This window comes from Cetorhinus maximus, chromosome 14 (genome assembly GCF_964194155.1).
Source record: "Cetorhinus maximus chromosome 14, sCetMax3.hap1.1, whole genome shotgun sequence".
Lineage (NCBI taxonomy): Eukaryota > Metazoa > Chordata > Chondrichthyes > Lamniformes > Cetorhinidae > Cetorhinus > Cetorhinus maximus.
In genome coordinates, this window is record NC_135892.1 from 99,402,636 (window position 1) to 99,418,103 (window position 15,468).

General features: G+C 40.5%; 1 protein-coding gene across 1 annotated transcript in view; it reads left to right on the top strand.

Annotated features, from left to right (window-relative positions):
• ttc27 (tetratricopeptide repeat domain 27) overlaps positions 1 to 15,468 on the top strand; it is a 180,423-nt gene that overhangs the window by 81,586 nt on the left and 83,369 nt on the right. The window contains exon 10 of the mRNA XM_078556370.1: positions 2,169 to 2,282. Within this exon, the coding sequence (XP_078412496.1) occupies positions 2,169 to 2,282 (114 nt within the window). The remainder of the gene's footprint in view (positions 1 to 2,168; positions 2,283 to 15,468) is intronic.

Below are 15,468 nucleotides of genomic sequence, written 5' to 3' on the forward strand. Positions count from 1 at the left end.
GAAACTTTTTAGACCCTGAGGGGTCTTGATAGGATGGATATGGAGAAGATGTTTCCTCTTGTGGGAGAATCTAGAACTAGGGATCACGGTTTAAAAATAAGGGGCTTCTCATTTAAGACAAAGATGAGAATATTTTTTCTGAGGGCTGAGAGTCTTTGGAACTCTTCCTCAAAAGGCGGCAGAAGCAGAGTCTTTGAATATTTTTAAGGCAGAGCTAGATCGATTCTTGATAACCTTTCACCCCCCTTGTTTATCGGAGGTAGTCAAGTGTGTGGAGTGGAGGTTATGATCAGATCAGCCTTGATCGTATTGAATGGTGGAGTGGGGCTGAGTGGCCTACTCCTGCTCCTAGTTTGTATGTAACAAAATGAAGTATATTTTAGTGGTAATGCAGCTTTAAATGACTGCAGCTGTACATAGTACCAAGTGAAACATGATCTGTGCTGTAAAAAAATGCATACGTAAAAATTGTACAAGCAGAATGGGTAGAAAGCAAAACCTAAGGACATAACTCACTTTTCAATAAACGCTGTGGTTCTTATTAGACTTAGTTTAGTTTAAGATGTTTTTGGATCCATTATTGATGGATTATTTAATGTCCACAGACTTACCATTATCCCAAATAAACTGCTGCACTTTAATGTGGGAATTTTCTTTCAATGTATTAAAGGATGTTGGGTGTACATGACGACTAGTGCTGACTTCCTTGTGAACAAAATTAGCTCCGCAGAAGATGGGAGTCTCTTTGTGCTTGGAATAACAGGATGTGTAGGAAGCTATCTCTTTTTCTCATGCACTGTTAACTCTACCCTGTTTCCTCAGGCTTTTCTTTTTTTCCCCTTTTAGTGTGAATACAGCTCATTCCAACAGTTCTACCCATTTTGTAATGTTACAAAGTTTTAAAAAAAAAGTGGTTAGAGTGTTTGGCTTAGATAGACGCATTGAAATTCCCAAGCCTAGCCAAGTGACACAGATTGCAAGTAAATCATATTTAAAAACACTTTAGTCTAAACATATGACATTTGGGTGGTCCTTTCAAAGCATTGACAACATTGTATTTCCCCTGGGTCTAGGTATGTACCAGTTATTTCAAGAGTTAGTTGGCATAGTAACCTGAAGTCAATATTGGTTTATTGGAAGTCATGCGTGTTTCTTATCTCGTGTTTTTTTTCAAAATAAAACTTATTTTCCCCTTTTGATTTTCTCCCCTTACTCTGTCTCTGCTGATCCTAGTGAGTTATGTTGCTGATATACTGCAGTAGCATGTTACCACGTTTTGTGTGTGAGATAGACTTCTAGTGGAAGGCTATTGAATTGTAGGAATTCATCTTGCTCCTGCTAAAGTTTACTGTTCAACCCCCACTTAAGAACTGAGGAATCCTTTCAGAAGCATGGCTGGTAAACTGAAACATCAGCCTGAACTGCTAGGGTCAAAACCTCATTGAGGAGGAGCAAGGGACCTCTGTACAAATGGGCTGGCTTATTTGCACTTCATTGTTATGCTTTGCTGAATTTGTTTAGTACTTTAAAGGTTGAAAAGGCCAATAAACAGATTTGTCATTCTGGTCTGTTCATTGAATCTGGTTGTTACAGTTTTCCAAATCCATCCATGGCACACCAGGAACAAGATCTAATTTTGCTCACATAATGAAGAGAATCAAATTTCGATAATGTAATGTTGCTTATAAATAGATTTGTAAGTTATGTTTTAATTTCCTAACGTCTGTATGTAAAGGAACCAACATTGTCCCGTGTTATTCTCTCAAACAGGTTACCTTTGTTAGGTATAACAAAGATCTGATGAGATTGGGTCCCTTTCACTAAAGCAAAAAGAGTTGAGATCTGAATGTTTCAAAAGCTGGTATTAACGGGGTTTTATTTTGTGTTACCTGCACGTTGATTTTGTTTTCACAAATTTACTTGCAGGGTAGATCAGTCGAATGAGCATCAACTTCTTGACACACAGAATAATTATTTATTTATGGTGCAGTGCCAAAATTGGAATTAAATGAATATTCTGTCCTGAAAATACACACCAAACAGTAAATTAGTCTTTTAAGAGTCTGCTTTAATTTTGTAACTGTTCTATTTATCAAATTTTAATTCTGAACGCAGCAAAATTTTTGTCTTTTAAAACCTTTTGTATATAATTATTTTATGTGTTTCAGTATCTGCTGTCTCAGCCAAAGTTCTGGGCCATTCAAGTGACCACCCTAATGTTGAGAACAAAACTGGAGAAAGGTAGATCCCGTCGGATTGAACGTGCAATGATGCAGACACAGGTAGGACACTACTGCTCCTGTGGCCACAAGTGTTTATTAACTTTATGTGCAACATGAGGATATGTGGAGCAGGATGTGTGTCAGCACATCCCTATCTATCTTGAGTAGAAGAGAAATTGGCAAGTTATAACGTCCAGTTTGTAAAAGCAACATCCTGAGCAATGACCTACAGTTATAGATCCTGTCAATGATCTGTGCTGCTAGGTAGAACATCCTGATGCTTTGAATGAGCACTCCCATTCACCCCACCCACTCTGAGTCATGCAGGAAACCTGCAGATCCCATTGCTGCTACTGAAGCTTAGAAAGTTAACGTGGACAACTTTGACTTGACCATTTTTCACTAAATAATTCAAGTAAGTTAAAGTTCCTTCGTGAGAAGGCAAGTGATGGAAATATTTGTTTGTAAGTCATCAGGGCTTAAATTCTGGAGATCAAAATTAAGTGGCAAGATACATCAGTGAGATACAGATATTGCTGCCTAATGAAGCTTTTTATCGCAGCAAGTAATATGCCAGCAAGGAGAACTTGCATTTATATATAGCACCTTTCTTCGCACAGCAATTGAAGTATTCTTGAACTGCTGTAATCTAGGTAAATGTGACAGCCAATTTTCACACCCTAAGAGACAAATTATAGATAAATGGTTTTTAATGGTGTTGGTTAAGGGATAAATGACAAGGCCAGGGCACAGAACAATAATAATGTTGGTGCTCAGTTGGCAGCACTGTAAACCTCTCCATGAAAATTAATTGATTTGAGCCCCATACCCATGAACTGAGCTTACAATCTAGGCTGATAGCCCAGTACAGTACTGAAGGATTCCTGCAATGTTAGCTTTTTGTAAAAAAAAAAGACATTAAACTTACACCTTGCCTGCCTATAGCACTGATTAAGCTTGATAGCAAAAGTCCCATGGTGATGTTCAAAGTGGAGCAGAAAGGCTTTCTGGTGTCTTGGCCAGCATTCCCCTTCAACTAGAACCATCGATAAAACCCAACAACAGATCAATCACTCATCTCATTACTGTTGTGGTACGTAGTGTCCAATTCAGCCTGATGGGATGTAAGTCTCTTCACTAACAGTCATTAGGGCCTTGGTAATCTTAACCTAGTTCTGAGTAGATACGGGCCCTGCATCAAACTGCCCTCAATTTGTTACTGAATTACAAACCTTAATCAGAGTTGTGAGGATATCAGGGTGGAATCAATACAGCTTTACTCTGCAATTGTCTGTCGTTTGCTTGGCCTCTTGTGCCTAAACTATCCCTCCTCATCCTTCTCAACCTGTCTGCAGCCTTTGACACAATTGACTACACCACCTTCTTCCACTGCCCCACCATTGTCGCTCACCTGGTTCCAATCTTACCTATCTAATTGTAGCCATATAACAATGGCTTTTCATCCCACTCGGGCACTGTTACCTCTGGTGTCCCCAAAGATCTATCCTTGCCCTTTTCCTCATTTCTTATTTTCATGCTTCCCCTAGGCAACATCATCTGAAAACACAACTCCAGTTTTCACATATGCATTGACAACACCCAACTGTACCTCGCCACCACATGTCTCAATTCATTCACTGTCTCTAAACGATCAGACTGCTTGCCAGAATTGAGCTTCCGATCGCATATTCGTGCCTCTGCCTCAGCTCACCTGCTGCTGAAACGCTTATCCATGCCTTTTGTAACTCTAGGCTTGACTATTCCAATGCACTCCTGGTTGGTCTTCCACATCCTTACTCGCATCAAGTCCCGTTCCTGTGCATTAATCTACTTTGGCTTCAGGCTAAAACACCTTGATTTTAAAATTATTGTTTTCAAATCCCTCCATGGCCTCGCCTAACCCTATCTCTGTAATCTTCTTCAACCCCACACCTCCAAGATAAGTGCACACCTCTAATTTTGCCCTCTTGAGCACTTTTGATTTTAATCGCCCCACCAAGGGTAGCTATTCCTTCAGCTGCCATAGCCCTGAGCTGTGGAATTCCCTCCCTGAATCGCTCTGCCTCGCTACCTCGCTCTCTTCCTTTAATATTGTCTTATATGGCTTGGTGTTAAAGTTTGCTTTGTAATGCCTGCGTGAAGCGCTTTGGGGCATTTTATTATGTTAAAGGCACTATATAAATACAAGTTGCTGTGCTCGAAATCCTTGATGCTGACAGTGGATGCTTATGATGGGAAACTGTTCCATTCTCCAGCAAGAATATCCCTTGCCTTCACGAGCACACTCCACAGTCTGAAATTATACCAGCTTTATAAACCCTTCCTTCCCTAAAACAAAATGAAAAAGGGCTGTTGTTAAATATGGTAGAATTTATGGTTACTAACTTTTCAAATGCATTTAAGGGGAAGCTAGGTAAGTATATGATGGAGAAAGGAGTAGTAGGATATGTTGATAGAGTTAGGTGAAGTAATGTGGGCAGAGGATTGTGTGGAACATAAATACCAGCAAAGACCAGTTGGGAGCAAAATGGCCTGTTTCTGTGCTGCAAATTCTATGCAATGTAATTAACTTAAAATTATGTATAATCTGTGATGAGCTAGAATTATACAAAGTATTATAACGTCACATCGTTGCACATCTCAGATATTTGACTGCAGATTTAAACAAGGGAACTGCACACGGCCTGTCTTCACAGCGCATGGGGTGAGCTGGAAAAGGCAGGGTTGTGATAGTGGGGCGTAGGTTTGATTATTACTTTCCCTCGCATCCTGGAGCTCAACCACATCCGTTGAGGCGCAGCAGTGAGCGGAAGCACTTCCCCAAGGGATGGGGAAGTGGAAAATAAATGGTGGACAATCTGTGGTCGCTTGCTAACCTCAGAGCAGCATTGGTGAAGGTATAGGAACAAGTAATGCACCCGCCCTTCCACTTAACAGTCTAGGCAATTAAAATGTGCAGAATGTTTATCCTGGAGAGACAAAGGCAGATTTTACAAATGAAAAATATTTGAGGTATTACAGACCTCAACACCATTTTTTAAAAAACATATACCTTGCACAATGCGTCTATTTTTTGTGGTCTAGAAATATATGCAATCAGCGAATACTATGAATATTTGTAGATTTTGATCATTTCCAGGTTTACAGTAGTTTCATGTAGACCCTTTTATGCCGCAGAATAACTTTCTTGGATAGTCTCATTGTTAAAAGATAAAATACTCCTATGGAAATATACATGCTGAGTGCCATGGAAGATGCTGCAAGGAGAGCAGTTATCTCCAAAAGAGGAGCAAGCAGCCAAACCTAATTTGGACATTTTTAGAAACTGAAATGGCACAGGCTCATTCTACAGTGGAATCTTTTATGTTTCTGGCGGGGACTGTTTATATAGAATCAAACAGTCCCAATGCCCAAGTGGCTGCTGGAGAGGTTATAATGACAACTATTTAGTGTATCGTGGTCACGTCCTAATATTGCTGGCGAACTGTTATGAGACAGACCCACGGCCATACAGGATATAATGTCCCATTCAAACCGGTTTGCTGTCTGCTCTTTCTTCCTGTGCTGTTTCATTAGAGTCTGTATGGATGAAAACTGGTATGTTTGTTTTACCGTCAGGAAATGCATAATGAAAACCTGGAGATCACAACTTATACCAGCTATAGATTTATGGGTGGAGGCAAATTCGGAAATTAAATTATATGGGAATGTTTTGTGAAAATATGAAAGTTATTTTTCCTAAGACTATCATGGAAAGAAAAGACAATCCTTAGACGTACTACCTAATTATGTAGCTTCTTGACTATTGTATCATTCATTTTGTGTTGGTCGCATATCATTCATATTGCCTGTGGTTTCAATATTTATCAATTTGTGTTTTGATTTTTAAACTACTTTTATAAACCTATATTGAAAAACAATAAGATAAAAACTCTTAGTGTAATTGAGCATTTTGTACAGGGAGAACATGAGGCGAAGTTAAACATCGGTTAAAGCTGTTCGGGAATTACGAGATGTGGGAACTTTCGTGAACACAATGAAGTCTTGGTATAGACAGGCAACACGTGAGACTTGAGTGGATTTTAGCCTGATTTTGGAGGGCTGTTCAACTTTCAATATTCTAATACAAGATCCTAAAATAAGTACAACCAATCCTCCCTTAAACCGAGGACAGAAATAGAGCTATGTATTGTACTGTCTTTCTGACTTTCCCCTCACCCAATCTGACCTGATAATTCTCAACAAGTAACACTATTTGGGTTTAGATACAAGACGGCACTTAAAGAAAAAAGTACCATAAATGCTGGTACCCTTGCTAAATTAGACCACCCAAACTAGACCCATCTTTACTGTGCTTCCTAACTGTGGCACCTGCAAGCTTGGACATTAAACTCATTATTCCTTCATCCAAGGCATTAGTTTATATATAGTGAAAAGATGAGGCCCCAGTGCAGATCTCTGGGGAACGGCACTTGTCACATCCCAACAATCCAGTATGATTCCATTAGCCCTACTCTCTGACTTCTACTCCCCTGCTAATTTCCAACCCATGCCGCAAGGTTGCCTCCAATTCAGTACTCTCTTCATTTTGTTAATGCTCTATTGTACAAAACCTTATCAAATGCCTTCTGAAGTCCACTTAGACAGCATCCAAGACACTCCTTTATCCATTATGTTACTGACCTACTTCATAACTCACTGCACAAGATGAGAGACCTTATATGCCAACTGGAGGACCTAATCAAGCTTGCCACAGTATTCGTGCTTCTGAATCAGAAAGCTGTTTATTCAAGACTCAGTCCAGGGATTTGTGCACATAATTCAGGCTGACACTTCAGTACTGAGGGAACTCTGCACTATCAGAGGTGCTGTCTTTCAGATATGTCTCTTTTGAGGTGGATTTTAAAGATCCCATGGCATTATGCAAAAAAGAACAGGTGAGATCTTACTCGTACTGTGACCAACATTTATCCTCCTACCAACACCACTCATTTAACCTGTTCCTGTTTGTGGAGCAGGGTGTGCACACGTTGGCTACTTACTCACTCTAGAAACTCTTTACTCCTTGCATAAATCAATAAACCGGTGAAGTATAATTGCTCATATCTTGATGGGATCTTTCATAAATTGATGTTGGTCTTCTTTGAGCCCCTTGCATTTCTGCAAACTAAAATTCAAAATTTCAGAACCTGACACATTTGTCCTTTTTATTTCAGCGAAGCGAACGAATGAAGAGTTAGTTTTGCTTCACTTGCTTCATGCATAATCACAATTCAATCTGGAAAGTGCACAGTGTTAACTCTCATTCAGCTGTTTCATTTTGGAACAACCTGAACTTCATCTTGTGCAGGAAATTACTATTCTCTCCTTTTTGTTCTAACCCATATATTTCTGCAGTGGGATATGGATTCCATGATGTGAATGGTAAAAGTGACTTGCATCACATATTTAGAAAAAGTTTTTCTTTCCTCCTCCTCCTCCTCTCCCCCCACCACCTCCCTCCCCAAACTAGGCAATTAATTGTATCTCTTGGGACTTGGTTGCATAGCACGAGATCTTCTAATCCAAAACGGAGACTAACTAAATGGGTACAGGTACATACACTGCATTGTTATCACTTTGTGGAAAGGAGTCGGTGGAATTGTGTTAAGGTAATTTCTATGAAAGCTGCAGCCACCTCTTGGAAAAAAAAATGATTTTTTTTTAAACGAACATGGAGAACATCTGCAAAAACTGTAGCCAGGAGTAATCCCTACATACCGTCACAAAGTGTTATTGTTTAGATTTATTAGCAAAAGAGGTTGCGTATTCTGTCGGCATATGTTGTCTGAGGGCAAGCCCCCTTCTTCCCCCCCCCCCACACTTGCTCTGCTTATTAAAAACTAAGAAGTTGAGACAGAAGCCTTGCATGTAGAGGATGCCAAATGAGGATGGTTGTGGCACCACGGCTGCAATTTGTGTGGCTGGTTAGACAAGGTGGACAGCTTGGTCTCTAACCCATCCAGCTGTTTTCTATGTGGGACCCTTGGTAATGAGATCTCAGGAGCCTTTTCAATAACACCAACTCGTATTTATATATTGCCTTTAAAATAATAAAATGCCCCAAGACACTTCACAGGAGCATTATAATGCAAAACTTGACACTGAGCCACATAAGGCGATATTGGGGCACATGGCCAAAAGCTTGGGCAAAGAGGTAGGCTTTAAGGAGCGTCTTAAAGGAAGAAAAAGAGTTAGAGAATCAGAGAGGGTTAGGGAGGGAATTCCAGAGCTTTGGACCTTGGCAGCTGTGGGTACAGTCATCAACGTTGGAGCAATTTAAAATTGGGAATGCTCAAGCAACTTGAAATAGAGGAGCACAGGTATCTCAGAAGTTTGGGGGCTGGAGGAAATTATAGAGATTGGGAATGGCGAGGCCATGGAGAGATTTGAAAACAAGGATGAGAATTTTAATACCAAGGTGTTGCTTAACTGGGAGCCAATATAGGTTAGTGAGAAAGTGGGGGAGGGGTGAACACGACATTGCTGGGAGCACAGAGCCATTAAGTGCATCCCCAGCAGAGGGACCATTAGTTAACAATACAAGCAGGAACATTAGTTCACATTCCCTCCCTTCCCTCCTCTGGCAGCCTCAGAATATAGAAATGCCGGAAGTCATGATATAGTCACTGCCCCTCTGACTCTTCCCAGCTACTTCAAAAATGCAGGACTTTTGTTTCTTGTGTGTAAAGCTCAGTGCCAGACCACATGGTGTATTTGCCTACTCCAGCATTGACGGTGAAAATTTATCAAAGATCAGTCAAGATACTATTTTTAATTTGCTCAACCTTACAAACCTCAACACTACTTATTGTAGACTTATTGTTCTGTGGTGAATATTTCATGCTTCTTGTAGTGTAAATCCCCTTTTTGGTCCCTAATTTGGTTCTTCTCCTCCTTTCGCTACCTCTTTACTATTTGTGCCAAGAGAAGACTTTGTAATTCCTCTTCATGTTGGCTGCCAGTCTCTTCTCATAATCCCTCTTTGCTTCTCTTACTTGCTGCCTCACCTCTCCTCTGAACCTTCTGTATTCAGCTTGGTTCTCAATTTTAATTCCTACCTGCCATAAGCATGCTTTTTCTTCTTTACCTTAATTTCTATCTCCTTTTTCTTCCAGGGTACCTGCCCGACCTTTCTCTTTTGAGGGAATATACCTTGACTGTGCCCGAACCATTTCTTCTTTGAAGAGGGAGGCAGTGGTGTCGTGGTATTGTCAATGGATTGGTAATCCAGACACCCAGGGTAATGCTTTGGGGACCTGGGTTCGAATCTCACTGTGGCAGGTGGTGGAATTTGAATTCAACAAAAATCCGAAATTAAAAGTCTAATGATGATCATGAAACCATTATCCGTTGTCATAAAAACCCAAGTGGTTCTTTAATGTCCTTTAGAGAAGGAAATCTGCCATGACTCCAGATCTGCAGGTTGACTCTTAAATGTCCTCTGAAATAGCTGTGTCCGACCACTAAAAAGTCAATAAAAAGGAATGGAAGCGGACAGACCACCTGGCATCGACCTATGCACCGAAAACGACAATGGCAAACCCAGCATCACCATCACCCAGACACCACCATCACCCGTTCCACCGGCAGGACAGACCCAGCAGAGGTGGCGGCACAGCCCTTCTCCCATTTCTTCTTCAGCTTGATCAGATGAATTTCCACACAAATCCCATGTGCTTTATCAGGACCAGTTTGTTCCATGGGTGTGGCTGGTCTATAGTTCAGAAAAGTGTGGAAGGTTCATGATGAAATAGCAGAAGGGCTAGCTAGAAATTTCTAACCCTCCTTGGAAATTGAAGTTGTGACAAAGGTTTCAATTTGAAAAGGGAAACGGGATGAGTCAGGCAATTGTAGATCAGGCAGCCTGCATTAGTAGTTGAAGTAGTTGAACTGCTCGAAATCAAAATAAGGGAGAGTTGTTGTGAACTAGTTGTATAAAAGGGCAGGAGGTCATGCTTGTTCATTTAATCAGTTGTTTTGAGGAAATTATCAGAACTTAGACAAAGGGATTACAAGCCTTTGATAAAGTGATACACAGGAAAATTGAAGACTCCTGGTTTAAACAGAAGTTTAAAGTGATAGTAGCTCGGATTGGGGGATGGCTGAGGAATGGAAATGTAGAATAAAAGTAACCAGATGTGTCTCAGATTGACAAGATGTAGCTACAAGTCTGCCCCTGGGATCTGTGTCCAGGGCATCTTATCCTATTATGTATAAATATGTATTACATATTGTCGATATTACATATTTATGTAATATGTATTACATATATAAATAAAGGATTCATATGTAGGTAGAGTGGATAATATTAACATTTACTAATGACACCAAATGATGAGGCATGGCAAACTGAGCAAGAACAGAGGAGACAGCAGGTGGACGTGAAGCTAAGAATGTCTGCCATATGCACTTTAACATGGATGAATGACATTGTACACTTTTGGAACAGAGAATGGAAGTATGCACATGATAAAAGTGGAAATACATCGAGATCCAGATTTTGAAAACCTTTACATGGAAGTAAAAGAGCAAATGGATTTTACGTTTTTATATATAAGAACATTGGATACAAGATGCAGCAAAAATTATGAATCTGTACAGGGAACTGGTAAGATCATAAGAAGGATGCCATGAAAATAGTATAGTGAAGATTCACTGGGAGTGCCTCCTGCCAAAGTCTAGATGACCAGTACGGTGGGAAAAATCAATGTTTATATGGAGAAGCCCCTTTCTTTCTTCTACCCATCCTATGAACTGTGCTGGCAGAGGTCAGAGGAGAGCTCATTTACTTTTCTTCTCAGCCAGTGCATAGGATGTGCATTGTGGGGAGGGGCTGCAAAAACATGGGTTAATTGCACCCACAAATGATGTAGAAACTGAAGAAGTTGTTCCAGTAATGGGATGAACAGTTTATTTTTTTCTGTCTGTGTAATTCTCCTGCTGTACACTAAGTTTTTGAAACAACTTTTTTTTGGTGGAGAAACCTATTTTGTGTTTCATCACCTTTATGAGGGTAATTGAAAAAATAAATTGTGCTACAGGTTGTTTATTGATACAAGCCAGGACCATAGTCACAGGAAGCATTTAATTTTATTGGCTTCTGATGTCAGACGTCTGTGGATTTCTAATGGTGTTTTGTAGCATTCCAGTTCATGGCTGTTAAAATAGCAGACAGTCATGCTGGCAGCTCATTCCTACCTCAGCTATAGGCACCATGGAGGTATTGAGACAGTGGGAATCAACTCAACAGCTGTAGCACACTGTTGCCATTCCAGTTTCAGCTGCGCTCTTTATAAGATTGGTATCTTTAATTACTTTCCGAAGGTGTGTCCCTATAGTAGTGTTTAACTTTTAACCCTAAGATTAAAATTTCCCTTTTGCTGGAAGAAAAAGAAGCATTTTGTCCAAAGAAGAATCAGACGGCACAGAAAGAGGCCATTTGGCCCTTTGTGCCTATTCCAGCTCTTTGAAAAAGCTTTCCAGTGAGTCCAACTTTCCAGCCCTTCCTCAATAACCCTGCAATTGTTTCCAGTTCCCCTTTTGAAAGTCTTTACTGAAACTGCTTCCATCCCCCTTTCAGGTATTGCGTTCTAGATCATCATGACATGCAGTGTAAAAAAGAATTCTCCTCATTATGCCTTGGAAAGATTCATTTACTTGTTCTTTCTAATGAATAGCTGGAATTTCGAAGAAGTATGCATAAGCTGATGATAAGTCCTAAATAAACCAGCGAGGTTTTCACAATCCTTCTTAATGGAATAGATGCGTCATTTGCAAGATAAGTTGAGAGAAAGAAGGCTGCTTTTCCTGCATATCATTCCAGAATATCAACACTGCAATCTTCCCATTACAGAATCTGACTATTTCTTTAATGAGTCAAGTGTTCTGGCCTCAACCAACCCCTTCATTGCAACCTGTTCCAACGGTTAATCATGCAAAGAGCTACCACCTGCCTCTGTTAAACTTGTTCCTCACATCACTGACCCTGTGCCTTCTTGTCCTGGTGAAGCTGAAAGGATTGTTACAGGTTTATTTTCTCTATCCTATTAAGTGTATTATGTACAAGACTAGTCCCGTGCCCACACTCTGCCTTTTGCTTTGTTTCTGCCTCTACTTCCAATATTTATCCAATTTTACCTTAAACAATGCAATGATCTCTGCCTTAATCACCTCCTTTGGCAAAACAGTCCTCTATGTAAAAATAATACTCCTAACTTCTCTCTCATGTTCTCAGTAACAGCTCATGTTATAGATTCACAAACCAAAGGAAATAGTGTTTACCCTCTCAAAACTCATAAACATAATTTTTAAAAAACCCTTATTAAATCTCCTCTCGGCCCCCTCTACTCCAATGAAACATTTTTTTTATTTGTTTATGGGATGTGGCTGTCGCTGGCTAGGCCAGCATTTATTGCCCATCCCTAATCACCCCTGAACTAGGCCATTTAAGAGTCAACCACATTGCTGTGGGTCTGAAGTCATATGTAGGACAGACCAGCTAAGGACAGCAGATTTCCTCCCCTAAAGGGCTTTAGTGAACCAGATGGGTTTCATGGTCATCATTAGACTTTTAATTCGAATTATGGAATTCAAATTTCACCATCTGTCTTGGTGGGATTCGACCCTGGGTCTCTGGATTACTAGTCCAGTGATAATACCACTACACTATCACCTCCCCATTGTTCAATAGTTCTGGTATCTCAAGTCTTTCCTCTTAACTATAGTTTTGTATTGCCAGCATTATCCTGGTAAATCTACTCTCAAAATGGCTTTGCTTCTGTCGCCCATACTCCAGTTGATGAAACCCAAGACTCTGTTAACCTTTCTGAAGGCTTTTTCTGGCTGCAGTCCCTTCAAGGAAGTTATATATCTGAACTCCTGAATCTTACTGTTCATCCACACACTTCATTGCCTTTGCGATCAATGAATAACCCCATTTCTTGTTTATCCTCCCAAAACGTACCATCCATGCTAAATTCCAACTTCTACATCTTTGCCCATTCTTTAACCTATCTGTCTTTTCCTGAAGTCTTTTACAGCCCTCGCTGTTTGCCAAACCACCTACCTTTGTATCAAGTTTTGAGACTGTGCCCTATGTATCACCTGTATTCTCTAAGAACAGAAGTGGACTCAAGAATTGATTCTTGACATACATTTTTTCTATAATCCAAGCACCATCCACTTTTTTTTACATTTCCTGTCCATAACTAGGGACTAGGGAGAATGAAGAGTTGAAGGAAATTAGTATAAGTAAGAAGGTTGTATTGGAGAAATTAATGGGACTGAAAGTTGATAGGTCCGCAGGACCTGATATTCTGCATCCCAAAGTGTTGAAGGAGGCTGCTGTAGAGATAGTGGATGCATTGGTGATCATTTTCCAAAATTCTATAGATTCTGGAATGGTCCCTGAAGATTGGAAGGTAGCAAATGTTGCCCACTATTTAAGAAGGGAGGGAGAGAGAAAACAGGGAACTACAGACCTGTTAGCCTCACATCAGTAGTAGGGAAAATGCTAGAACCTATTATAAAGGATGTGATAAATGGATACTTGGATAATCATGATCTGATTAGGCATGGTCAGCATGGATTTGCAAATGGGAAATCATGTTTGATGAACTTGTTGGGAGTTTTTTGAGGATGTTATTAACAAAATTGATAAAGGAGAGTCGCTGGACGTAGTATACTTGGACTTTCAGAAGGCTTTTGATAAAGTCCCCCCCAGGAGGTTGATTAGCAAAATAAAAGTACATGGGATAGGAGGCAATAAACTGGCGTGGATTAAGGATTGGCTGACGGGCAGAAAACAGTGGGAATGAACGAGTCATTCTGACTAGTGGGGTACCACAGGGATCAGTACTTGGGCCCCAGCTGTTCACAATATATCTCAATGATTTGGATGTGGGGACCAAATGTAATATTTCAAAGTTCACTGATGATACAAAGCTAGGTGGGAATGTGTGTTGTGAGGAAGATGTAAAGCGGCTACAGGAGGATTTGGACGGACTTCGCGAGTGGGCAAAAACATGGCAGATGGAATATAATGTGGAAAAATGTGAGGTTATCCACTTTGGTAGAAGGAACAGGTGTGCAGAGTATTTCCTAAATGGTAAGAGATTAGAAAGTGTAGATGTACAAAGGGATCTGGGTGTCCTTGTCCATAAGTCACTGAAAGATAACATGCAAGTGCAGCAAGCAATTAGGAAGGCAAATGGAATGTTAGCCTTTACCGCAAGAGAATTTGAGTACAGGAGTAAAGTCTTGCTTCAGTTGTTTAGAAGCTTAGTTAGACCGCACCTGGAGTACTGTGTTCAGCTTTGGTCCCCTTACATCAGGAAGGATATTATTACCAAAGAGGGAGTGCAACAAAGGTTTGCCAGACTTGTTCCAGGGATGGCGGAACTGTCTCACGAAGAGAGATTGGGGAAACTGGGCCTGTATTCTCTAGAGTTTCGAAGAATGAGCTCATTAAAACCTACAAAATGCTTAAAGGAATAGGCAGAGTAGATGCAGGTAAGATGTTTCCCCTGGCTGGGGAGTCTAGAGCCAGGGGATACAGTTTCAAAATAAGGGGTGAGCCACTTAGGACTGAGAAGAGCGGAAATTTCTTTACTCAGAGGGTTGTGAACCTTTGGAATTCTCTACCCCAGATGGCCGGGGAAGCTCAGTCATTGAGTATGTTTAAGGTAGAGATTGATAGATTTCTGATTAACAATAACGTAAAGGGTTATGTGGATAATGTGGATAAAAGGCATTGAAGTGTTTGATCAGCCGTGATCGTATTGAATGGCAGAGCAGGCTCGATGGGCTGAGTGGCCTTCTTTCCTATGTTCCTATGCATCCATGCTGCTGCTTCATCTTAGACCAAACCCCTCAATTTTATTAACAATCCTTTAGTGAGACACTGTATAAACCACCATTTGAAAATCCACATATACTACATTTACTGCATTCCCCATTATTGGTTACTTCTGCAAAAACTGCATTAAATTTGTGGAACACAACCATCAGGGCCTAGTGACTTATCCACTTTGCAAATTGTTTCAGAACCAATTTCTTTACAACAGTTAGCTCAGTCAATTTTTCCACATACTCCTCTGGTACAACTACGCTCCCACATTGACTTGCGCTTGTAAAAACCAACCACCCTTGCCCTCCACTATTAGACTCCTTCCATCATCCCTGAGTGGTTCTATCCTTTCCGTAA